General features: G+C 37.6%; 1 protein-coding gene across 19 annotated transcripts in view; it reads left to right on the forward strand.

Moving 5' to 3' along the window:
* SGIP1 (SH3GL interacting endocytic adaptor 1) overlaps positions 1–26,626 on the forward strand; it is a 219,875-nt gene that overhangs the window by 161,963 nt on the left and 31,286 nt on the right. For 8 of the 19 annotated variants that reach the window (XM_074380981.1, XM_074380974.1, XM_074380982.1 and 5 more), the window contains 3 exons: positions 627–754; positions 1,763–1,889; positions 7,005–7,064. In XM_074380981.1, the coding sequence (XP_074237082.1) occupies positions 627–754; positions 1,763–1,889; positions 7,005–7,064 (315 nt within the window). Of the gene's footprint in view, positions 1–626; positions 755–1,762; positions 1,890–5,987; positions 6,054–7,004; positions 7,065–26,626 lie in introns of all 19 variants that reach the window. The other 11 variants (XM_074380976.1, XM_074380977.1, XM_074380987.1 and 8 more) reach the window with 2 other exon arrangements.

Raw genomic sequence — 26,626 nt, forward strand, 5'->3', positions numbered from 1 at the left:
AAATTCAATGCATTTCTATTAAGATTCTAAATACAAAGTATTCATGCAACATCTAATTTATTTTCTTATATTTTGTCTTTCACTTACCCTCCAGTGTTTGTGTACATTGATAAAGTTGGCTCTCATAATTTGACCACAGTCAAAAGCATAATTCTCTTATCACGTTTAAAGAAGAAAAACTAAAGTGGAAAAATCATTCATCTTCCTTCGTGTTCTAATCTTCCATTATCATCTCGGACATAAACAAATTCCAAATACATGCAAAATGCAAGAGAATTTGTTACGTGTTTAATGTGTATGTGATGATAATGAAAGGTACCTACCACGCAGCTGAGGGTCTTAAGACTTTGCCTTCTGTCATAGAGCAATCAAAGGATTTACCTTTCACTGGGTGTCACATGGCAACAAAAGGCAATGAGCTTCTGCCATCAACCATAGATGAATGGAGTAAATTTTTTTTTCTTTATCAAGAAAAAAAAGAGAAAAAAAAGTGCTACAGTGTTTAGTGTAGTAACTGCCAAGGCAAAAAAAAAAAAAAAAAGTGTCTGGGACTGGCATTGTACTGTGATAAGAGCGCTTTGACCCCCTGTGTTTCCAGCCATTTTTAATACTAGCTTGTTTTTCAGGTGCATCATCCCCTGCTCGACCAGCCACTCCTTTGGTTCCTTGCAGCAGTACCACTCCACCTCCACCCCCTCCCCGGCCTCCATCCCGACCAAAGCTACCTCCAGGAAAGCCTGGAGTTGGAGATGTGGTATGTTCCCCTCTGCCCTGGCTTGCTCAGAAACGGTGAGAATGACAAACAGAAGCTCCAAATGCCTTCAGGTCTAAGCGTTTAGAGGACTTATACAAACAACCCCAAAAGGTGTCATCTGAAAGACAGTCACTGTGGTATGAGTGTACATTTCAACCCTCCTCAAATTTCTACCATCTTCAAGCCAAGGTCTAAAATGATAGGAATGGGATGCTTGGGCCCTCACCTCTGCTACAGTGGGTTAGATGCAAATGCCGACAATAACATTCAATTGCACTAAATCCTTTAGAAAGACAAGTGTTTCACAATATTTGTCGGCTGTTAGAAAACTCCGAGAGGGCGAATCCTGGCTTCTGACCCCAGAATGCAGATGACTTACTGAGAGTATGCACACTATGTGAATATACAGAAAAGGAGCAGTGGCATGAGGAATTTGTTGCGAAAGTTTCTTGCATTGCGTTTTAAGGCTGAGGAGTGGAAAATATTCTGTGTTTAAGGCTGAAGAGCAGAAAACATTCTGTGTGAACAATTAGGAGAGACTCGTGGCAGAGGTAGATTTCTTCGGCATTTGCACACAGGAGCCACAAACTGATGACATCCATAATATTTGGCTGGACTAGCATAGTGCAGTATTTTTGTATTTCACTAGCTTTAGATGAGCATGAGCTCTCACCCGGTGTCACCTGCTGAGTCCCTTAGGGCATGTGAGTTCAGTCCTAAAACAGACCCGCTGATCATGTCACAGACCTCAGCTTCCCTAAGCTCGGGTTTAGCATGTTATAGTTTATAGTTTAGCATGTTATGGTTTATAGTTTCTCCAGCAAATGCCATAAACTTTCCACTCCACAAACTCTCGTATAGATATAATTAATTTCAGGGTAAAAATGGTGTCATCTACTTTTTAAAAACCTAAGTTGTCATATCTGGGGCTGGAAGACATTAAAAATATAAAACAAAAATACTGCAACCTGTGTATCTAACTTCTCATCTCTTTTCTTCTCCCTACAGTCCAGACCTTTTAGCCCTCCCATTCATTCTTCCAGCCCTCCTCCAATAGCACCCTTAGCGCGGGCTGAAAGCACTTCTTCAATATCGTCAACCAATTCCTTGAGCGCAGCCACTACTCCCACAGTTGGTAAAAATCCTCTCCTCTCTTTTAATCTGTTTGTGGTTTTGACTAGCTATTTTTTATGATCTGAAATCCCCAAGGCTTGTGTTTCTGGTTGAAATTGTTTTGCTGTGTGTTTTGCTACTATCACCTGACTTCTTTTTAAACCACCTTCTCAGCAAAGGAGGCAAAGTGTTTTACCTATGCAAATAAACAAATACAAGAACATTAACACCTGTATTTTGCAGGAATTTTCTGATGGTGTTCCTTACAAAGCTATTCAAAAAAATAAAGAAGAAATCGCCAAGGACGGTCTTGTAATTTAGATATCATTTCTTAAAACAAAAAGTCTCCTTTAAGGGGAAATGTTATTTAAATTCCAACCATGTACCACATCAGAAATCACAAAATTTAGAACTTGTATTTTCTTGAAGCTTTCATTTCTTCATCACTTTTGGTTGTCCTTATGTTGACAAATGGTATAAACATTGGCATCATGTGACTTGAGCAAACTTTTCAACATTCTTTTCTAGTGCATTTTGATGATGTGTGGTCAATTTTCCTAGAGAAATAAGTAGTTGGTGGCATTTTCAGTAAATGCTTTTGCGCCTCTTTCCTTATGCTGTGATGAAAGTGTTGAGAATGGCTGTTCAGCCAGATGGTTTTCCAAGGTATCAATGCTTTATTTTGCCTGGAGCATCATCCCCCTTTCCAAAGCTGGTCTCTTTCTTTTCCACCTCCCAGCAGGAGACAGGTTTCTGCCGCCTCTCTCATTTTTGTATCCTGTCTCCCACCTAGGGCTTTCCCATTTCATTTTCCCATGGAATCCCCATTCCCCATGGTCTTCCTTTATTGTTGGAACTCCCCTCCGGCTCTTCCATAGTGTAAGCCACCTGGCCCATCCCACATTGCTTGGGAGAATCATTAACTAAAGCTAAATAAATTCCTTCTGCTGCTCTTGGAAGAACAGATCGCACAGTTGCCTTCTCACTGCACAACCTGTGAGAAGTAGGTTGGTCAAAGCCTGAAGCTCTTCCAGAGAAAAGAATTGCCTGTTTTCACAGAAATATAAGTTAAGGTGTGCCTCTTAAGGCCCCCAAAGAGAATTTCGACGATGTCACATGCTTTATATCTTTAATCAGATCCTTCCAAAAGAACCTTTCAAGTTTGGTGAAAATATAGCCACTTACCTAGTTTCATGTGAGTTAGTAACAGACAGATACTTGACATTATTTATGTAGCCAGGTTTGTTTCTGTCTGCAACATCAATTGGGGCAACTTGGGGCTTCCTACCTTCCAATGCCTAGTAACTCATTTCCCTTTTTTGTTTGTTTGTATTGTTCTGTAACTTTTTTTTTTTTTTTTTTTTTTTTTTTGAGACGGAGTTTCGCTCTTGTTACCCAGGCTGGAGTGCAATGGCGCGATCTCGGCTCACTGCAACCTCCGCCTCCTGGGTTCAGGCAATTCTCCTGCCTCAGCCTCCTGAGTAGCTGGGATTACAGGCACGTGCCACCATGCCCAGCTGATTTTTTTGTATTTTTAGTAGAGACGGGGTTTCACCATGTTGACCAGGGTGGTCTCGATCTCTTGACCTCGTGATCCACCCGTCTTGGCCTCCCAAAGTGCTGGGATTACAGGCGTGAGCCACCGCACCTGGTCTTTTTTTTAACTCTATCTCTTTAATACTCCTTGATTGCTACAAGCCATTCCTCGCACTGCCACCCTTTTTCAAGATTAGTTGTTTTACTTACTTCATGTGATTTGCCTTGTTGGTCAGAGAAGAAAGTAGGAGCAAACTGTCACTCAGAAAGCTGACTCCCAAGTGACCTCAGATAAACCTGTCACATGTTCTTTCAATGCACTGTGGTTCATAGAGAAAATAGCACACACAAAGAATTGAACTTTGTACATGTTTTGTGCAATATGTTTCTATACTCTCTGCTGCAGAAATCTCAAATCCTGGCCAGAAACTTTGATTCTTAACACATCTAGTATGGGTTCTTTCAAGATGAACCAGAGTGGATTTTTTTTAAAAATAGCCATGTAAGAGGATAGTCACGTTGCGTCATTATTGAGAAGCATACTGATTTCGTTTGGTTTCGTTACGTTTATTTGGTGTTCATCTTCCTGTTGAATTCTTCACCCTCCTGCTCTGTCTTTTCACCTGCTGTGGGTCACCTGACAGCCACTTTTTTCTGAAGTAAATATATTGTGGAGACTGACTGTCCCGAGGCTTCCTGTGCACTGTGCTTTCTCTCTGGAGAGGATGCGCTTTGTCTGTCCAGCACCAAAGGGCCTAATCATGACTGATTTGGAACGTCAACTTAATGCAGTCAAATGGTGTGAGGGAGGTAGAGAGTTTCAGGAGCAAATTCTCTGAAGTTGATAGCTCAACGTTTCCCTCCCACCACAATACTTTTTTTGACATTTCCTATGGTACTCGAGCCAAAATTGGGGCAAATTTAAAGTAATTCAAAAACTAAAGTTTTAAGAGCAAGTCTAAACCTTCCACACAGCAATTCATATAAGAAAATTGCCCCTAAATGACTTCGGATATGAAATTTCTCATGACAACTGTGCTTACGCAATAGCAAATCTGATGCTACACCTAAAAACAGGACTTTTTGTGTGTTGTCACACTCGAATAAGGAAGAGCTCCTATACAGCTGCCTTTTACTGGTTTAAAGACACCCTCGACTGAAAAATGCACCATTATTTTGTATATGACTAAGAAAGGCGGGGAACTGCCAGTTGAGCTAAGATAAAGTGCTTTTTTATTACGTTAATTATTTCAGGCATGTTAGAATGTGAAAAAGTGCACAGTTTAGAATCAATGAGCCAGGCTTGGTGGTGTGTGGTGGTAATCCGGTGGTAATTCCAGCTGAGATGGGAGGATTACTTGAGCCCAGGAGTTCAAGACCAGCCTGGGCAACACAGCAAAATCCTCATGTCAGTTTTTAAAAATAATAAATAAATAAAAAGAATCAATGAAGAACAGTAAGTTCTTTTGCACTAGTAAAAGCTCACAGGACTGCTACTATATGATTTGGGGGAAAATCCTATTTATATTACAGGGATAGGGAAATTGCTTAAAGTTATTCTAAGAAACAAGCTACTAGACATTTCAAGATACAGAGATAACAATAGAGATAATGAGGAATATTATCATTAAATTGTAAATATGGAGTCAAGCTAGTAGAGTATTTATCAAGGAACATTATTAGTTGTGGAATATTTTTTTCTACCCTAATCCATTTCCTTCTCAGCATTTTTCTTACTGGTCTTTGTGCAAATTTTATTCAATTTTCTATTAAAATTGTAATATTATGCAGAAGACCTGTGGCACTGAGTACTTTTTTAAAATCACATAGAGTCAAAATCCCAATTACTTGCATTTGTTAGTTGCTGAGAAGAGAGACCTTGTAAAGAGCTAAATCGGTTAAAGTCTAGAGCACCAACTCATGCTTTTGTGACCAACTTACAAAGACATTTAGCCACAGCTGGATACCACAGACAAAGATGATATTATGATAATGCTGTTCAAAATTAACAGCCTATAACTATCAGGTGCAAGGCAAATTGAATTTGGATATTGATGAGGCCGAAATGGGATAATTCATGCAGGGACCGTGGATTTATACTGTTGCTTTTTTATGGTAATGTTGAAAGCATCTACTTTCCCATGGGAGGAAGGTTCATGCTGAGTGATCCTATTGAGCTGTCAGGGCTATGTCAGGAGATTCTTGTTGAAGGACATATGTCTGACCACTTGAGAACTGTGTTGGAGTGAAACACACTTGCATAAGTCAATTATTAATTGCAATTCCTTTAGCAACTCCCTGAGAAGGTGGGACGTGACTTCTTCCCTGGAGCTGACTTAAGACAAATTCACAGATGCTAAACTCTGGCATTTTTTAACATTTTAATTTCCTCTCACAGAATCATCACAAAATAAGCAAAACACATTTTAATAACGAAATCGTAATTCCAGTGTTTTAAATTTTGTTTCCCTTTTTCATTAAAGTCATTCCTGTGTTCCAGTCAGTAGAGTGGGCTTCTTGATTTCATTTGGGATTTGTATTTGTGTTTTTGTTTTCCATTCGTTTATGTTTCTTTGGTTCGTAGTGTCAGAAGATGATGTTTTTTATGACAAACTGCCCTCGTTTGAAAGGCGCTGTGAAACGCCTGCAGGTATGGTGCTAGCCAAGTGAACTCTAGAGACCTAGATTTCAAAAATCCAAGCCATTATCCATCTGAATGCTACAAATGTCATGGACATGCTCCTCACCTCATGAGTGTCCAGTGCCTCTCAGATGCACCCTGTATATTTACTGTTCATTATAGAACTCATGCCACTGAAATTTTTTAAATGACTGTATTAAAAAGCAGCAGGTTGCATGACAGTTTCTCAGTGAAGAGGTTCAAAAGAAAAAGGTGAGATGCTATTGCTTTGTGACTCTACAGAGGAAGGAATAATTGAACTGCTCAGAATTACATGTCCGGTCACTGCTTTTTAATTTAAAAAATAATAGAGCATCATTAGTAATCTTGTTTTCTCTTTGGTGCATAGTTAAAGGGTGTTTTGTGTCTGGATGCCTAAGGTGATTCCAGGGGAGCGGATGGAAGATATGTGACATCTTCCCTGAAATTTATATTGATATGCAATGCTTTGTCATTTAAAACCTAAGCTAATGTTTTCTACAATCCATAAGTCTGAGTTTATCTTTCTGGAAACATAGAAGGGGATGACATTGAAGATGAAATGGATACAGCCATTGCTGAATGACAGTTTGCCCAAATTAGTGCAGTTAAAATACGCTGACGCCCCTGCATGGCCAGGAAGACTTCCACTCCATGCACACAAGCACCAAGTATCAAGCGACCACCAACACGTGCCCATTCCTTTAGGCCTCCATAGCTTTGCTTTTGCTTTTTGTTTCCTGAACTAAAAAAAAAAAAAAAAAAAAAAAGAAAAAAAATGCGTAGATTGCCAGCCTTCCCTTTTTCCTGCACGCTAATGGCATGTAGTGCCTCCACCCTTCCCCATAGTGAGATTAATAACCTGCTCTGTAACTCACATTGTGTCCTTCTCTCTCCCTCTCCTTAACCCTTCCCATCCCGCTTCAACTCCTGGCCATACAGAGAATGAACAGCCTTCCCTCGTTTGGTTTGACAGAGGAAAGTTTTATTTGACTTTTGAAGGTAAGTAGTGCATAGCATACCAGATTCTAATCTATACTCCCCATCCTTCTTTTCCCATCTGCATCTCCAAATCCCAGTTCTCTTCCAAAGTTCTGGTCTCACATTCCATATGAAAATGCTATGGCTACTTAGAAAATGCTAAACACTAAAGGAAATATTACATGAATTTGGTTAGTATATGATCTTCAATTTTTCACATTGAAAAAATTAAAGCTAATTTGCAGTTAATATTGGTTATTTAATTAACTGTGGTCAATTGAAAACAAAACAAAACACACCTTTTTTGGCCAAGGAACTTAACTCTGTCAACCAGGGCTCTTTCCTAACTCTTTTGCAAATGCAGTGCAACAGACATGACATTTTTGGTTGGTATTGGCATTTAACTTGTTTTGGATAATTAATATTTCAGATGCAACCTCCACTATTATAAAATCTAAATATGTAAATACATTCTTATGACAAGGAATGCTGTATAAGAGATGAGAAAAACTGGGAAAAGAAAAAAAGAGTATAATACTAAGTTTGATCTGCATCTCCTGAAATTGCAGTGAGGTGACCGCAGTAAAATGGACAACTATTGCTGGACTTGCCATTTTAGAAGATTAATGAAAATATACCGAAATATGATGTCAAATATCTAACCTCAATGTTTGATCATTTGTTATATTCTGCATTAAGGATAAGCATTCTTCTGTTTTATATTTAAGTTCTAAATCATCTTAACAGGCCAGTCGTTTGACTAAATAGACCATTTAAACTAATGGTGGTGGGGCGGGGGGAGAAGTTAAGTAATTTAACTTAATTTATGGGCTATCTTACACATAAAAATTTATCACATAAGACCCTACTTTCCAGGATTTTAAATTGCTACCTTTATCCCAGGGTCAAAAGTTGGCCAAAAAGCATTCCACTCTAGAATTGAATCTAAATATTGAACTTGTCTTTGTGTTTCATGAAAACAAAATAGAATCTTTATAACTTGAGTGTGTGTTTTCATGCAATTTTAAAATTTAGAATGGCTGATATACATAAATAGTTTGTAGAGTTGTGGATTTTTTTCCCTCAACAATGAATTTTGCTGGCAAGATAGTCGTAGAGATGGAAGTTCTTAGCTAGGACTTACCCAGAAGTAGCTTGGGTAGTAGTAGGAAAGATAATCTGATTTCCAGTTTCGCAAACATTCTGATTTCTTAAACTGGCTTGGGTAAAAGACGGGTGAATGTGCAGTCTTTAGTAGAGGATGTATCTTCTGTACATGAAGTCAAAGACATCATCGCCTTGGGTTATTAATTTTGTGATGACCAAGATGCAAAGTCCACAACTTGTGACCTCCTAAACTTTCTTTTAGAATTAGATGAAATTAATAAGGGCCAAGTATTTTTTTTTTTTTTTTTTTTTTACTAATCAGCGTGTTGAACTTACAGCTGCATAGGGTGGTAATCCTGAAGGAAAGCACTCCCTGTATACTTAAAGGCGCTTTGGTTCCAGCTGGTCACAGCAGATGATGTAGTTTACCCTCTTTTAACTAGGAAATCAAGCAAGGCACTTTGACAACCCTCAAATGATTGTCTGAGGCTCAAAAAAAAACAAACAAACAAACAAAAAAAACCCAACTCTGACAGTTTTTTGTTGTTTGTTTTGTGTTTTGGCTACCGCATATGCTGGCTTATTTGTTTATACTTTATTGTGGGTCATTTTTGAGAGACAGAGACCCTTTTTGAAGAAACCAATCTAAAGACATTTTTGGTTGTTAGTTTGTTTTAAAAATACATATTCTCAATCAAATGTAAATATTTAATAAATGTGTGGAATAGCATATCATGTTTTGTGAAAATATATTTGTCAGTAGATTTCTGGGGATTTAAAGTTGGCAATATTGCCATTTTAATTAGTTAGATTCAAATTCCTTAAGCTTCTCAATTTGGGCCAAGAGAAATCATGCAAGAAGAGTTTCAATAAAAATTAATTGGAATCTCTAGTACTGTATTATCTTAATCTTGGACTTTGTTCAAGATTAAGTATAAATGACGCTTCTTGAAAGAGTATGTGAATAGCCATGTCATGAATGTAGGTGTCACTGTTTCTCTTGCTAAAAAATGTTTATGCAGATAAAAGTATATTGAAATGCACTTCAAGGGAAGCCTTAGAAGAAACAATATGAAGCCTTACTACCTGAGCAAAAATAGCTATAGTTTTTAAATGGAGATTTGTTTTCAATACTTGGATATTTTTAGCTAGTGAAACCAAGAATAATTTTTTTTATTCTGCTGTGATGATGAAATGATATAGAAATGGTGACATTTTAATTTACCTTGAGAATAGTGACCACACCTACATTTCTGCACTTCAAAAACATTTTCCTTCAACATGTTTTATTGAGTAGGATTTCTAACATATTCTTCTAGGACACTCTGGTTTTACCCACATTTGTTACTATTAGTATTAATTACCATTATCTTCAATTCTTCATTCTCCGAATGTAGAAGAAGAAAGATTCCCATGTCAAAGTGGCCATCAGTTCCAAATAGCTTTTCAATTATTATTTATTGACTTCTAAATAGTGTTTTTATAGTGTTCGAAACCCTACTGTCTTATTCATCATTTTATTCTTACAGTGCTTTAGACATCATTGTCGCTTTAGACATCATTTTCACTTTAGTCAATGTTTGAGCTACTGACCAACGAATCAACAAAGTAATCAATTGGCATATGAGTTTATTTGAAGATAACATGAGGTGCCTCACACTTCCAAATTTAATAATAGAGATAGAAAACTGTTAGTGGTTCTAATTCATGAGACTCAGTGCTTTTCCAAATGTTTTACTTTTTTAAACAGCTTCACTGAAATATTCATTAATAATTGAAATTCAATTTATTTTAAGTTGGGGAAAAAAAACAGGAAAGGTTGCAAATGGCGATCACTTTTTAAATCCATCAAAGACTGTATCCTATTGAAGCTATCAAGTATTCTGAGGTGGGAGGGCAAGATATTTCCATGACAAATATTAAATAGAAGATACGACTGCTAGGTATTTGAGCAATTCCCCAGAGTGTTTGAACATTGAGATGTTTTCAGCAATGTGCTGCACTTCTCCTTGGCTAGCTTTTTTAACTACAAAATCATCTTATATGTCGTGATGAAAAATGAACAAAAACCTGCTACCTTCCATTCTTCAGTGGCCTCGTGTGGGACTATCAGCTCTATCATACAGCCTCTTATACAGCCTCTTCTATCTCACACACGCTCATCTTTAGACTGCTCTGTGCTTCTGTTCACTGGTCTTTCTCCCATCATTCCCACTGGGAACATCACATTCCTAACAGTCCCCTTCTGTACATTTCAGTCTCTCAGCTGAACTTACCCACCCGTTTCCTGAAGAAATCCTGGCTCTACTGGGAGCCATCATTTCCATAGCACTCTCCATGGAGACCTCTCTTCAGTCTTCCATGGACTGTTCATCATGGGACTAGGAGGCAGTGTTTCGATTCCCCCAGATCCCTAATGCTACTTCCAAAACCTCCCTGATTGTGAAAGCAGCTGTCTGATAATTCCAGGATCTTCCACTCCTTCTTGCTGTTAACAGCTGACTGCAGAGCAGTCCTCTGCATTTATCTTAGAGATGCTGGCAGTTTGCATGTTACCCTCTGGGCCACCTCACTTCCCAACATCATCCTGTGACATGGAGTGTATGTGTGTGACCCGTCCCACATACTGGCTCCAGAGTCTCTTGATGTCTTCTCCAGCAAGCTTTCTCAGGCTTTCTCTCCACTTGACTCGGTACTCCACACCTCTGGCCACACCCTGGAAATCGTTCCCACTGGCAAGTCTCATTTCAGCTGTTTCATAATGAACGATTTGCCACCCTTTTGGTGCACGAGGGACTTTATGAAGCAATATTCTTTCATTCAACAAATATTAAGTGACTGCCTACTAGGTACTGGCACTGGGCACTCCCCGGTAGTAAACAAAACAGAAAAATATCCCTGTCATCACAGAGGTTATGTTCTACTGTGAAAAGTTAAAAATAAAAAGATAAATAAGTAAAAGATATATAGTATGAATACGGTAATTTTATTCAATAGGAAAGGAGAATGAAGCATAATGAGGGTTGCAGTTTTAAATTGGGGAATTTGAGGTTGAAAAATTAAAAATAAAATAAAAATAATAATGAATATGAGTAACCAACATCTGAGTATTTACTATGTATAAAGCATCTCCATCTATTATCTCATTTCACCTGCACAACTCACTAATAAAAAAACTGAGATTCAGGTGATATAAGTAATTTTCACAGGGTCACACAGTCAAAAAGAGACAGAGTGGCAGGGCATGGTTTCTCACACCTGTAATTCCAGCACTTTGGAAGGCCAAGGTGGGTGGACCAACTGAGGTCAGGAGTTCGAGACCAGCTCAGCCAACATGGCAAAACCCCACCTCTACTAAAAATACAAAAATTAGCTGGGCGTGGTAGAACACGCCTTTAATCCCAGCTACTTGGGAAGCTGAGGCAGGAGAATCGTTTGAATCCTGGAGGTGGAGGTTGCAGTGAGCCGAGATTGCACCACTGCCCTGGAGCCTGGGTAACAGAGTGAGACTCCATCTCAAATAAATAAATAAAAGAGACAGAGTAATGATTTAAACTCTGGCCGCCTAGCCAGAGGCCACTCTGCTCCACCACCTCACCCTACTGTACATACATAATCTCATCAGTCCTTGCAACAAAGGTTTGGCCCTAATCTTCTAGACTTCCAGCTCTCTAATTTCCTGATACTACACCTTATTTTTCTCTTTTATTTTTAGTTGACAGCTAACAATTGTCCTATTTGCAGGACACCAAGTAATATTTCAATACATGTGTAATATGCATACATAAAAATCAAATCAGGATAATTAGCATATCCATCATCTCAAATATTTATCATTTTTGGGGTTGTGAACATTCAAAATCCTCTTTCAGCTTTTTGAAAATATGCAATAAATTAGTGTTTTCCCTGTTTACCCTACAGCGCTATAGAATACTAACATTTAGTCCTCCTATCTAGTTGTAATTTTGTACCTATTAACCACCCTTTGATCCCACTGAGACCTCTGTTTTCATATTCTTCCTGTTCTCAGTCCACTAACCCTGATGGAGACATTCATGTTCTTTTCATTATCCAGATGAGATCCCAGAGAGGAAAAATATGTTTCTGAAAGGACCTTAATCATTTGCATAATAGGAGCTACATTTTTTCTCTTTGGAGTTATATTATCTCTGTGAAGAAAAATAAATGCTTGGGCATTTTAAATGTCTGACCTTCTTAAGCAGATTATTAAATACCCCTACTTAGTAATTGGCAAGTCACAATTATAGTCACAGAACATTCAACTTTCCTTACCCTAACATAGCAATAAAGTAAGAAATTAACAGGTCAGATTACTTACACGCAGTCATAAGAATACTAATTCATTCACTTGAGAGTCACTAAAGAACGGAAAACTGGAAGATGTGACCACTTTTCTGGGAAGCAATGCCTCTGCTAATTTCACATTATTCTCAAGTGGGACATGTTTGCTAATAGTACTTACCCCACTGAAGGCCCCTTTCAATCAATAACAGGAAAATTATTAAGTATCCACTCTGCAAATCACAGCATTAAATATGACCAGGTTGAGGAAACAATACAGAAATATTAAAAGCAGTTTTACAAGGCTGTCTTCATTAGAAATATTAAAACCACTTTCCCTAGCTATTCTGAGTTTTTGTATGTGGACTGTATTGTATATCTAAAATGAAAAATCCATTCTGTTAAAAAAACTGAAGGTCACAGAGAGTTTTTTTTTTTTTTAATAGCCTAAACCTGTTAAGATTAAAGCAGAGCTGAACCTGCAAAATGTTCTCTCAGGCTGTCCTGCTGAGAACAGTAGTATACTTTACCTCTTCATAATAAATTAGTTGCCTCATTCTGAAAGTTTTGAGATTGACCAGCATGCTGATCATATTTGGTTTCCTGCTCTCTGAGGCAGTTGTCCTTTCTCATTCATGGTTAGTTTACAACTGTCATGCTGGTGATAGAACAGAAAGCCAGCAAAGTGTCCCCTCTTTCTGGTCTGAGATCTTGGCCAAAATTGAATAAATAGGCCTCTAGGGAGGAATCCTGTACATATGCAATTTCATATGTACGGAATTCATAAATGGACAGAATTCACGTTAGGATTCTACTAATGGGAAAGCTGGAGAGCAGGTGGTGCCTTCTATCCCAAGCACATAACCATGCAAGGAGTACCTGATTGATGAAAATATCATTTTGCTTGGATTCAGCATATCTAGGGTGCTACTGTTTTTACCAGTAATGCTGATGCAGTGTATCGCTGATGAGCCCTTAGCATGGGCTACATTCTGAGCTAGTTACTCCATATCCACAAGCTCATGTCATTCACAAGACAATCCTAGGAAGAGGGTACTATTGTTAATCACATTTTACCCTTAAGTAACTTTTCTGAGATCACACAGCTAGTTGGTGATTAAATCAGTTAGAGGGGAGTTACTGATAACACAGCTAGTCAGTGGTTAAATAAGTCAAAGGGAGTTACTATTACGTCACAAAACTGATGTTCCTAAGCACGACGATACTAAAGTCTTGGTTGTGCCGCTCAATAACCAAGTGATCTTGAGTATTTAATGTCACTGAGTCTCTGTTCTGTCATCTTTAAAATAGAAAGCGTAATACCCATCTGACAGGATAATTCGGAAAATCAGATAAAATGCACTGTTTTTGTTTCATAAAGTACTATGTATATGAAAGGTTCTAAATTATTCATACTTTGAGGTTGCATTCAAACTAAATAAGAATTAAAGGAAGAAACCAAGAAGATATTGCATCCAAGATGCATTTGTTTTCTGGTATTTTCCTCATCTCTAAAGTGGCCTCTTGAGTGTCTGGTGGTGACTGTGCTTAGAAGTTTCTTGTGTCTCTATCAGACTGACAATGTAATTTCTTATAATGGCACAAAATACAAAGTTGTTTCTGAATATGTCTCTCACATTCAGAAAATCAACCCAATCCAATAGGTTTAAAATAAACACTGGGCAGCAGTTGCTTTGCTCAAGATTGAAGTCGTTCTCTCTCCAGAGAGGAGAACACTGACAGTCAGCTGCTCTTCCCTGTGTGCAAAAGTAGATTCAGTAACGAGACTTCTCATATGACTAAAGCAATCAAATGGGGAACTAACAAGAACAGCAGAAAGTCTTGAGTCCCCCAAAAAGAAAGGTTGCTATGTGTGGGCAATTTTAAAACCTGAGGCATAAGTTAAATAGTTCCCTAGAGCAGGAAAGTGAGAAACAGAATAGAAAAGTTAAAGGATATTCACTCATTTTTCTGCATTTTGTGCTTCGCAATCAGTCCATGAGCTCTTCTTAGCTAAAAGCGCCTGTGCAGGAATTATGGAGGTAAAATCATATGACGTCTGCCTTCTAGGAATTCACAAGAAACAGAAGAATAGAAGAAGTAGAAAAGTTTGGCACTTCCTATACAAAGCATCCTGTAGCAAAAACAATGTTAGAATTGCAAACATGTTCTGGTAGTTAGGGTGATGGAAGAAAAGGGAATGACATTTGAACCTACATAGACTCTACTTTGAAGCAATGTAACATGTTACGTGAGAGTCTAATAGAAAATCTTACATAATATGTAAATGTTAACCTAAGGTATATTTGATATTATCGTAGGTATTAGAAACAGAAAGATTCCTCAATTAATACATATCTGTTTGATCTCAGTACACATATACATACACATGCACACACACATAGAGATAATAGAGAAAAAATATGGAATACATATGATGTCATTTATCACATATATATTCTGTATTATATGTATGCTATATTGATATATATTGACCTAGCATACATATGAAATACAGTACATAAGCTATATCACATTTTATATATGATGTATCATATATGCTTTCATGTATAATATGTATGAAATATGGAATATATGCTATATTGCATTTCACATATATTTTATATCACATCTATAAAGAAAGAACTGTGTGTGTGTGTGTGTGTGTGTGTGTGTGTGTGTGTGTGTGTGTGTGTGTTTATGCATGAGCCTGGAATAAGCCTTCTGGGTCTTAGTTATAGCCTCAGCACAATGTGTGACTTCAGGCAAATTACTTAACCTCTCTAAGACTTAGTTGCCTCCTCTGAAAATTGAAATACTAATGGCACCTCTTTCCTATAGGGCTGTAGTCAAGATTCAAGTCAAACACTGAGTACAGTGCATGCAAAGCACTGAGATATAAGCAACTGTTGTCCAGCTTCATGCATCCTTGGCTTGTAGCATGGCTGTGTTTTACTTCATTCTTGCCTGCTTTGGAGAAGCTTCAGCTGTAGCGTTCTTGTCTTCCTTCACATAAAAACCTGACAGTTTGATTCTGCTGTTAAGTTGCTACATGGTCTCCCTTCCTTGTTAGCAGGGATGACAAGTAGTGTTTTGTCTGCTAATATAGAGCAAGACAATGATTTGGAAGCAAATCCTACTGCGTTGTTGTACACCCTCTGCCTCCACTAGAGCCTGTTATTAAAGCTGACTTGTTGCGACTAATGGTCTGACTGGCAGTAGACTCCTGAGGGTTCTGTGTTAACACTGATGGGAAATGTGGCAGAAAATCTTTTACCCTTTCTTTTATTAAAGGATTTGTAAGTCATAGCACTTCCACAGATTTGACAAGTAATTTCAAACTTCCTGAGAAAAGAGTGGAGAAGCTGGGAATTCCCGGGGGCAACGGCTTCATCTTTAGATGGTTCTGAGCCTTCAATATGCAATTGCTGGCTGATGACCTCTCTAACCTTCGTTCCTGTTACGTCTTTTAAGAAGAGCTGTCCATAGACCTCGGCTGCCTACCCCATTTCAAAATACTTGTTTTATGAACCTCTGACATAAATGAATGAAGAAAGTATACTAGTGATTCAAAGAGATTTTACTGAGACTCAGGAGAATCTCCCATTTATGAGCCTTTTTGTGTGCCTGGTGTGGATATATTTAATCAGCACCACGTATACTCCAAACAAATTTTAGACAGCTACTTGTGAAAGGCTTTTGCAAACTATAAAGTACTATTCAAAAGTAATCATTTGCTAAGATAATAATCAATATTAATGAATATTTAATATGTACTAGGCATATGCTAAGAATTTTATATTAATTGCTTCATGTATTAAATCAAAGATTGGCTTGGAGATGTTAACATAAGGCATTAACATAAGTCATTGCCCTTAAGATTTTAACCCTTTTGTGTCTTCAACTATTTTGCACTGTGTGTGATAATCATTTCTGCTAGAGCATCAACTGTCAGCAGACAAAAAATTTCATGGATTTTCTCTTCTCTTCTGCTGATTCTGCTGCACCAAGTCACCAGGACACAAGTAAATATGGTCTTGGGGCTTCTTTTCTTGCTGACACACATTCACACAGGCAGCATGTGCTATTTACAACTGTGTTTCTTAGTCTTCTATTCTGAGTAATAAAAGCATGACTTCCCCTAAGACCTGATTTAGAGAATTGAAATATGCCTCTGAGAAAACATGAGAGGATTTTCTGGACAAGTGTCCCAAGAGTAATATCAATTGTTCAAGGATGTTTTGGAAGAGTTGCAATTACCACCGTGGCAAATGAGTCTGGGAAGAGGAAGTATGAGTTATTTAATGTCAGTTACTCCTTTCCTCAGATTTTTGCCTTTTTTGGAATTTACACACAGCCCATTTGCTATGAAACTAACAGCTCAAATAGCAGGTTTTCAGGCAGTCAGACTATGGCAGACTGCATTTTTCCTGCTTCTCCTATCATATTTATCAGTCCCATCGGGAGAATAACTTTCAGTAGTGCTCAAAATTACCAGCATCCAATTTGTAACTGCAAGGAACCTTTCAAGAAATGAAGAGTTCTCACTCACAAATGGGAGTTAAACAATGAGAATATATGGACACAGGGAGGGGAACAAGACACACCTGGGCTTGTCGGAGGGGATCGGGGGAAAGGGGAGGGAAAGCATTAGGACAAATACCTAATGCATGCAGGGCTTAAAATCTAGATGACAGGTTGATAGGTGCAGCAAACCGCCATGGCACACGTGTACCTATGTAACAAACCTGCACATTCTGCACATGTATCCCAGAACTTAAAGTAAAATTTAAATAAATAAATGATATAATTTTTATTAATTTCATTAATATTAAAACAAAAACAAGCAAAAAACTTCATTACTTTGGTTCACAATTTATTTCTTCTTTTTAATGATTTATTGTTTTTGGTATAACCTGAAAATTTTTTTGTTATAATTTGCTTCTTGCTATTAAACCATTTATTTTAATTTCATCATTCATCTTTATTACCTTTTTCTCAAATTTTAGTCAAATATTTTTAATTTTTCATATATTTATATTATATATCAAATATATAACATGTTATATATTTGATATGTAATAGTTGATATGGAAATATAAAATGTTTTAAATATGATACGAAATATATTAATATATTTATAAAATATTTGTACATATAAAGTTAATATCTATAATTTATATGTTTATATATTTATATATTATAAATGTTTATAATATTTTATATTTTAATCAAAATATCGTCTTTTCTCTTTAATACATATAAAGACGACAAAAGAAAGAAAGAAAGGAGAAACGTAGAAATCTCAATGTTTTTTAGAATTCCAAAGTAATTATCAATGTGTACTTATATGTTTGCCTCAATATCAAAGTAACACATATACATTATAGAAAACTTGGAAAAACTGAAAGGTATTTAGAAAAAGATTTATAATAAAATAACTGTAGATGACTATTATTATTTTGATATTTTTCAGTTCTAACATCTTGCATGGGAATGTGATTCTGTGTGTGTGTATGTATGTTCTATATTATCACACAGTGTATAATTATCACCCCAAAATCTATTTAGAGATCAGTAGAAAAAGCATTTTTGATGTTTTGGTGAAAATTCTCGATGAAACTCTCTCTGTATCTATCTACACACACATGCACTGACACACACACACACACGAATGTGCACTACATTTACTTGATCCCAAGAAGCCATACATTGGGATATGCTCCATTGTTTTCACAACTTTTTGGGTGCAAAATAAACTTTGTCAAGTGTAGAAAAGCATTTTTTTTCTAACCAATAATAATACACCAAGTGCAAGCCACTATCTTCAGTATAACCATCAGAAACTGAGCCTAAGTCTATTTCATATTCAGAATCTGTGACACATCTGAATCACTTCTGGCCATCAGCAGTTATAATTAATATCATAGGGGCTTAATGATTTCTCTGTAACACATGTTTGTAACCTTGACCTTTTTATACTCTTTGCCTTGATAGTTTAATTTTATGACACATAAAAAATTCCAGAATTTTATCTGCGTTCACTTTCCAGAATTTACTTGTAAATTGTTGCAAAGTAAACAAATTCCTTGAAGTCAACAAGAAGTTCTTGACAGATACAGTTTTAGCTCACGAGTATTCCTTTAGGATGCATGTCAGTCATAACCTACTTGTTCCATCTTTCAAAATTCTGTAGCTTCGATCCCAAAGGATGTGGTAATTTCTTCTGCCAGCAGTTGGATAGTCTGGTAGATAACTGTTAATTTTCCAAGAGAGTTGATGAGTTGTCCAGGGGCATTCACATCTCTGGCCCTTTTAAGCCTGTAGATTAGTGCTTCTCAAACTTTCTTTTCATTATCCTTTTTCATTTCCTTGCCCAGAGAGCCTGTATTAGACTCCGTTTTTCCCTAATTGCTCTCCAAATCAAATTCTAATATCACAGACGTACTGTACATCTGACCATGTGCTGTACATATATCTGTGTGCTTTATACATTTAACAAGTAAGATTTCTTTCACCTTCCCCAAAGAACCAATTTTCACCCCCTTTGGGGTGATACTTCCCCTTTGAGAATCCATGCCATGCCCGCATCTGTATCTTGGATCACAGCTTCCTAGATGTAGGGGTGAACATCCTTAACACAGGGTATGGTTTAAGAATACAATGGAAGTTAGACCTGGTTTTCAGTCCCAGCTCCCCTACTTCTGTAGAGCAAGTTACCTGGAGCAAGTTATTTAATTTCACTAAGCTTTCATTTAAAAGAGTGTACCTCAAAGCGACGTTTTGAGATTAGAAGACATGAGGCATGTAATGTGTTCAGCACAGTGGCCATCATATATAAGTGCTTTACATAAATTAGCTTTTTATATATTTATTCATATTCTTCATAGTACCATGATGCAACTGGTTCAGTTTCCGATGCTTGATCAGACTCTCATCACTGTCTGTATGAGAGTGTTTAGGATTTGGCTGCATGAGTCTTCATACTAAGGCAAAAAAAAACATTAAGATTTGAGACTAACTGAGGAAATCAATTTGAGCAAGTGTGCATTCACTTTCCTTTAATTATTATGGCTTTGTCTTCTGTTTTATATTCCTATTTAGCAATAGTATTTTCGTTGAAGGTACTCGTTCTGACTTGGATGATAAAAAGAAAGCGTAAGTTTCTTCTTTTCTGAGTCAAACATTTTAGGAAGTTAATTGAACTCAGCATTAATTTTGGATGACAGCTTAGGTGCTCTAGGCATAGACCCTGGCTGAAGAAAAATTCTCTACAAAACATGATGAAAAATGTCAATTGATTGTATGTTTCTGGACTGAACAGAATTTGAAAAGCAAAAAAAAAAATTGCACATGAAATGTATATATAACCAGGGCAAGTGGGCAGAGACTTATGAAAAGGAAGACTGGAAATAACTTTAATCCTATTTTCATACTCAGAAATTCAGTACTCTTAACTCCACTCCTTAAGAACTGACTTTTTTTTTTTTTTTTTTGAGACGGAGTTTCGCTCTTGTTACCCAGGCTGGAGTGCAATGGCGCGATCTCGGCTCACCGCAACCTCCGCCTCCTGGGTTCAGGCAATTCTCCTGCCTCAGCCTCCTGAGTAGCTGGGATTACAGGCATGCGTCACCATGCCCAGCTAATTTTTTGTATTTTTAGTAGAGACGGGGTTTCACCATGTTGACCAGGATGGTCTCGATCTCTCGACCTCGTGATCCGCCCGCCTCGGCCTCCCAAAGTGCTGGAATTACAGGCACACACCACCATGCCCAGCTAATTTTTTGTGTTTTTAGTAGAGACGGGGTTTCACCATGTTGACCAGGATGGTCTCGATCTCTTGACCTTGTGATCCGCCCGCCTCGGCCTCCCAAAGTGCTGGGATTACAGGCGTGAGCCACCGAGCCCGGCTAGAACTGACTTTCGTAAGTACACTTTCTTCATTTTCATGAAGAAGAACACGTAGCACTCTGAAAAGTATGTAGCAAGGATAACTCCCCGAGCGCTGCCGTGGGTGACAACGAGACCTATGGGGCTCTTATGTGGAAAAGTGTGGAGTCAAGTGGATCTAGAGTTGAACTGACTCCACCATTTCCTGGCTGCAAAAACATGGGTAAATGGTTCTCTCCTCTCACACTCAGTTTCTTGATCTGTAATATGAAGTAATGCCTTTCTGGACACTGGTTGTAGTGATGACTGAATGATGCACTATGTGTAAAGCGTAAAAGACAGTATCTAGCTCATAGCAAGTACTCAGTAATATTGTTCCTCCCTTTTTGAGGTTTGCCCCTTTCCCTCTGTATTCTCACTCAGCAGTAGTGGTGCTACTAACCTCAGGACAGGAGAAGCCGAAGCGGCACTTACAGAAGCTTCTTGACTGTTTTAAGCATAGTTTGTCAGCTGTAAAGTGGGGATCGCAATACATCTTTCTTAGAAGTGTGAGGATTTAATAATGGAATGCATGTGGAACATTTAGTGCAGTCCCCAGAATTCAGAAAGTTTATACTCTTTCAGTTCTCATTCTAGCATTATTAATAATTAGGTTAGGTGATAGTATAGGACTATCAAAACACCCAAGAAAATACTATATAAAGATAGATTTTTATATGCAGTATGCACACACACAGTTTCCACATGTATAAGATATATTTTATATAATCTAAGCCAACTACAATCATAATATTCCAAGATTTAGAGAAAAGGGAAAAAAATTAAAATTTGCATATAATAACTTCATTTTGACTCCTTTTCTCCCAAACCTATTCTAAACGTTTTTGAAGTTTTTGCTATGATAAAAAAGTAACTTTATAAATCATCACTTCAGCTAAGAGTCACAAGGTCACAGGAGAATACTTACCTTTTCAAGTTAAGCTCTCATAATACAGTTCTTTCTACTGAACTATATAGAAAGAATTTCTACTTTTCTTTTTATGCTTCCCTCATATAGTAAATGCATAAGGTGCTGAGGAGAGCCTGAAACAATATGTTACCTATCATGACTATCAGGCAAATTCTTCTTCACTGCTAATGATAATGGCTGCCAAGTTATCGAGTTTTTACTGTGTGTCAGGTACTGTAATTTACATAAACTAATGAAACTTTTTTTTTTTTTTTGAGACAGAGTCTCACTCTGTCACCAGGCTGGAAAGCAGTGGCATGATCTCTGCAACCTCTGCCTCTCAGGTTCAAGAGATTATCCAGCCTCAGCCTCCCAAGAAGCTAGGACTACCAGGTGTGCAACACCACACCCAGCTAGTTTTTTTGTATTTTAGTAGAAATGGGGTTCCACCATGTTGGCCAGGATGATCTTAATCTCTTGACCTTGTGATCCACCTGCTTCAGCCTCCCAAAGTGCAGAGAATACAGGCGTGAGCCACTGAGCCCAACCCTAACGAAACTTTTTACCCCAGTGTTCAATATCGGTTACCTTGCAGTTACAGGATTCTGAAGACAAGCAAAGACCATAGCAACATGAAAGTATTTACTTATAACCTTAGTTCCCATTCTAATACACTTTTTCCCAAATTAACACTAGCATCCACCAGGCATGGTGGCTCATGACTATAATCCTAGCACTTTGGAAGGCTGAGGCAGACAAATCACCTGAGGTCAGGAGTTCAAGGCCAGCCTGGCCAACCTGGTGAAAGCCCGTCTCTACTAAAAATACAAAAATTAGCCAGGCATGGTGGCGCGTGCCTGCAATCCCAGTGACTCAGGAGACTGAGGTGGGAATGCTTGAACCCGGGCGGTGGAGTTTGCAGTGAGCTGACGTTAAGCCATTGCACGCCAGCCTGGGGGACAAGAGAAAGCTCCATCTCAAAAGAAAAGAAAACAAACAAACAAAACAAACCTACTAACATCTATCTCACCCATTCCATGAATGCAGTATCAAGTTTTTCCATAAACATCTGATCATATACACAACGTATATGCCATGCAAATACAGGCCATATTTATTGCAAAGTGAAATTGCCAGTCTTAGGAAAGATACAGGATTCCATGAAGTCAGTGAAATTGATGATGTAAAACTTCTTATCACACTCAAAGTCATTGTCAGTTTAGAATTTAACAGATATTAAAACTATTAATTATTAAGAGGGAAAGATGTAAGCTTACATCAGAGCCACTTCAAAAAAAAGACAAGAAACTGAGAGACCCTTAGAAGAATTTATAAAACTCTCAATTAATTCTGCAATAATGGCTCCCTTTATGATTGTGAATCAAAGCCAAATCTGAATCTTGAGTGGTGTGTAAAGCTATAATACAATTTTATCAGAAAAATATACCCTTCCCAAAAATATCAACACAAATTATTTTTGTTCCTTTTAAGAACTTATTAATGTAGCTTAAACTTTGTTAATAAAAGATTGTTTCACAAGTTTAGTTTATGTCAACTTAGAATCTCAAACCTTTCTATCGTTATGTACTGTGAAATTTTAATATCCATTTTAAGTACCTTAATTGTTAAATGACTTCTCTGTTATTGACTATCCTCAAATAACAAGAACATAGAATATCCTATGTCATCATATTTAATCCTCCCAATGTCTGTAAAAGGTACTATCTTCATTTTACAATATGATGAAGCTGAAACTCAGAGAAGTCAGATAATTTTTCAGGGTCACAGAGCAGGGGATAAAATTCCGACTCAAAATTAATTCAATCTCTTTCCAACAGTCTCTTTGTCCCTGCATTATATATAACATATTCTATAAATTATTGTTGAATTGAGTCTAATTTATGCTTTTCTAATTCTAACTAATATTATCAGCTTTTAAAGAAAAAGCTAGTCTAATTTTCACTCTTTGTTGCTTTATGCATCTTCTGGAACATCGTCTCTCTTGTATGCACTCTGAGACTTTCTGATGTCTCCATCTGTCGGTTATATCCCTGTATTGTCATCCCCGGGCATAAGGGTCATTTGCCTCCTACCTGCAGCAGACCTGGTAAGGTGGGCTGTTGTTTGGCCTAATAGCCTGTAAAATGGGGACAGTCTTTAAACAAATCAGACCACTCTCTCCTGCTGTCCATGCTTCAGTTTGTGTTTTTGGGGCGACTATTTCCAACCCCAGATGAACAGAAGGTAGTTAAAATATGCAGCTCTCATGGAATCTGACGTTAGTGGTGCGGAGCCTTCCTGAATTTGGATAAGACTGGGAGCACTGGCGTTATCGTCCTAATTTAACAGAGGTGTAGCTAGAATCACTGACCAGCTCAGGTCAAGTATTGAAGAAGCGCAGTCAAGACCGAAGCCCACACCATCCGACACCATCCTAAACTCCTTATTGCAGGCATTTGTTAACTGAATTTGAGGCAGGTTACTTAAGCACTCGAACTTTCCTCATCTATAAGAAAGAGATGTTTAAAATAGCACCTACTTGGTGAGATGGTGGTGCGAATTACAGGAGATAGCACATGTGAATGATTGCACAGAGTCTGAACACATTACATAATAGTTATTACCGTTGATAGTTAATTTTGTGACAAATACCGTGTCACCCCTGAGGGAGCTGCTAGTCTGATATAGATTTATACTAAATGTAAAACAACTGAAAGTAAGTTGTTCTCATGAGCCGGTTTTGGTGGGAGAAATTGCAACATTGCAAAGTGGAAGAGATTATACAGAAAATGGAGACAGTGCACGGGAAGGGGACCCTGGCCTGCCAGATCGCAAGCTTGCTCACTACGCATGATTGGCAGTAGTGGATAGGAGGCACCTTGATTAAACTCAGGAGGCAAACAATCACTTACATATAAAGGAAATCTTCATATACTTGTATTCCATTTCCGTACCTGTGCATTTTGCTTTTTTGGCTCTTATGTCTTCTTTTTTTTTTTTTTTTTTTTTTTTTTTCAAATTTTTTCTCATTCTTCTAAAAACTCTTTTTTAAAACACTTAAATATAGAGTATGTATTCCTTCCCCATTCACTTTTCATTTGTCTCCTTATGAAATGCTTTCATAAGTTTATGAAGGACCTCATCTTTTAAAGGTGTCAGATGTCATGCTGCTATTACAAATTTATTTTTGGCCTCAGGCTGTCTACATGTGTCTGTCTGTGTGACCTTGCTGTAATGAGAGTCACAGAAAACTGCCTTTCAGAAAACACACAGTCACACATTGGTGACCCTCTGTGCTCTCTTCCATTCCTCAGAACCCCCCAAGTGTGCATGTCAATAGCTTCCCAGTACTCTAGAGTTGCTTTTTTTGTCAGAGGTCCACAGGCTAAGGGCAGCCACTCATCCTTCTGGGGGTACCACAAACATGTCATCAGGTTCCTAAGATAGCTTTCTCCTGACTTCTAAACTCCTTGAGCAAGGTAGGGAGGAGGGTGGCATTCAGAGTCAGGCAGTGCTTGCTTTGATTCTTTACTTGCCAGGTGGCCATGGCAAGGCTGTTGAATGACTTGAACCTCCATTTTCTCATCTGCAAAATAGGAGCAAGAGTGGTACTTACAGCCCTCATAAACTTACAGTGGGGAGTTGGGGAGAGATAGCACGGGGAGGAAGGCAGCAAAGCACACTGCCACGTGTGCACCTGTGCAACAATCTTGCATGTTCTTCACATGGACCCCAAAACCTAAAATGCAATAAAAAAGAAGAAAAATAATAATAATTAATATAAGTAAAGTCCTTTGAATACTGGTTGGTATACATTAAAAGATAGAAATTTTCCATTCCTGTTACAACTACCATTCAGAAAGCCAGAAAACTTAGGATTGAATTTCAGCTTTGCCACTTACCAGCAGGGTTACCTTGGGCTACAGATAATTATACTTAGCCTGTGTAAACTCCAATGTACAAAGAACATAAAGCCACGTTAGTGTTTGATTTTTGATGTTATCGAAGGACAGGACAGACATAGAAGCTATGTCAATAAATACTGCCTCCAGTTGAATTACTTGTAAATTATTCTTAACAACCATAATATAACAATTACAATGTTAAACTATTCTCTAACTTCATGTAGTGTTTTATGTGTATTTAATATTATAATCCTCTTTTATACAATAAACTTCATAGAGGGAAGGGTATGCCTCATACATTTCTGTGTTTCCCTCAGCAGCTCCTACAATGTCTAATTATTATGGGAACTCACATTTCAATAAATCAATTTTGATTATTCCAATAATAAATGTGTTTATTTGAATAAAATAAACATGTATTCAACCAACTTAATCTCCTGTTGATACAAGTATTATATCAAACCACTTAAGTCAACGTAATAGCCACCTATGTGATATGTGAAAAATTAGGCACACATGCACAGAATATATGATAGAATTTTCGTGATGGAAGGAAGCTGAAAAAATTCTACTCTAACTCCATGCACAGTGAAGAATTCTATTTGTTTTATATCTCCCTTTGTTTCTGCCTAAAAACCTACTCAACTTCAAAGAACCAACTCTAATTCAACAACATCAGTAAAGCTCACCCTGACAAAATGACAGCAACAAAAACATTAATATTCATCATATGTTTTCCAAGTGCATACCACGTTAGGTACTTCACAGATGTTACCCTATTTGATGTTCACCATGAACCTTTAACATTGATACTATCGTTATACCATCTTAAGATGAGGAAACTGATTACAGAGAGATTGAAATACATGGTCCCTAGACATAGAGACTGTAAGCCAAAGAGCCAGGATTCACACCCAAGTCTATGTGACTGTAGAGTCCAGGTTTCCTTTGTTAAATCAACTAATAGCATCTGCCACACTGCTCATTTGGTAATTAATCTTGCAGCGAAATAATGCCATAGCGGTGTCACTTACACTATTGTCTTACCTAACCTCTTGTTTGCATACATTATTGTTACTTAGTTTGCCATATGTTTATGCCTTTTCCTCCTGAAAGACTACATATCTGTGTTCTCACCACTATCTTGCACATGGTAGTGTTTCAGAAATATGCCAGATCTACCCAAACCCCCAGTGAGGATAGGCTGTTTTCAGGGCAGTTTATTCTTCTGTTAAAAAGTTGTTCTTACTGTAAAAATTTTAAGTGCCTATAGATAACTTAAAATCATAGGATCTTAAAACACAGACACTATGCAGTCTATTGCCTTCATTTCACGATTGAGAGAACCTAACATTAATATAGTAGATTTTCCCAAGGCTACAGAGCCATTAACTTACAGATCTATAGCCTTGAACTCTGGTCTCCAAAGT

Source organism: Saimiri boliviensis, chromosome 11 (genome assembly GCF_048565385.1).
Source record: "Saimiri boliviensis isolate mSaiBol1 chromosome 11, mSaiBol1.pri, whole genome shotgun sequence".
NCBI lineage: Eukaryota > Metazoa > Chordata > Mammalia > Primates > Cebidae > Saimiri > Saimiri boliviensis.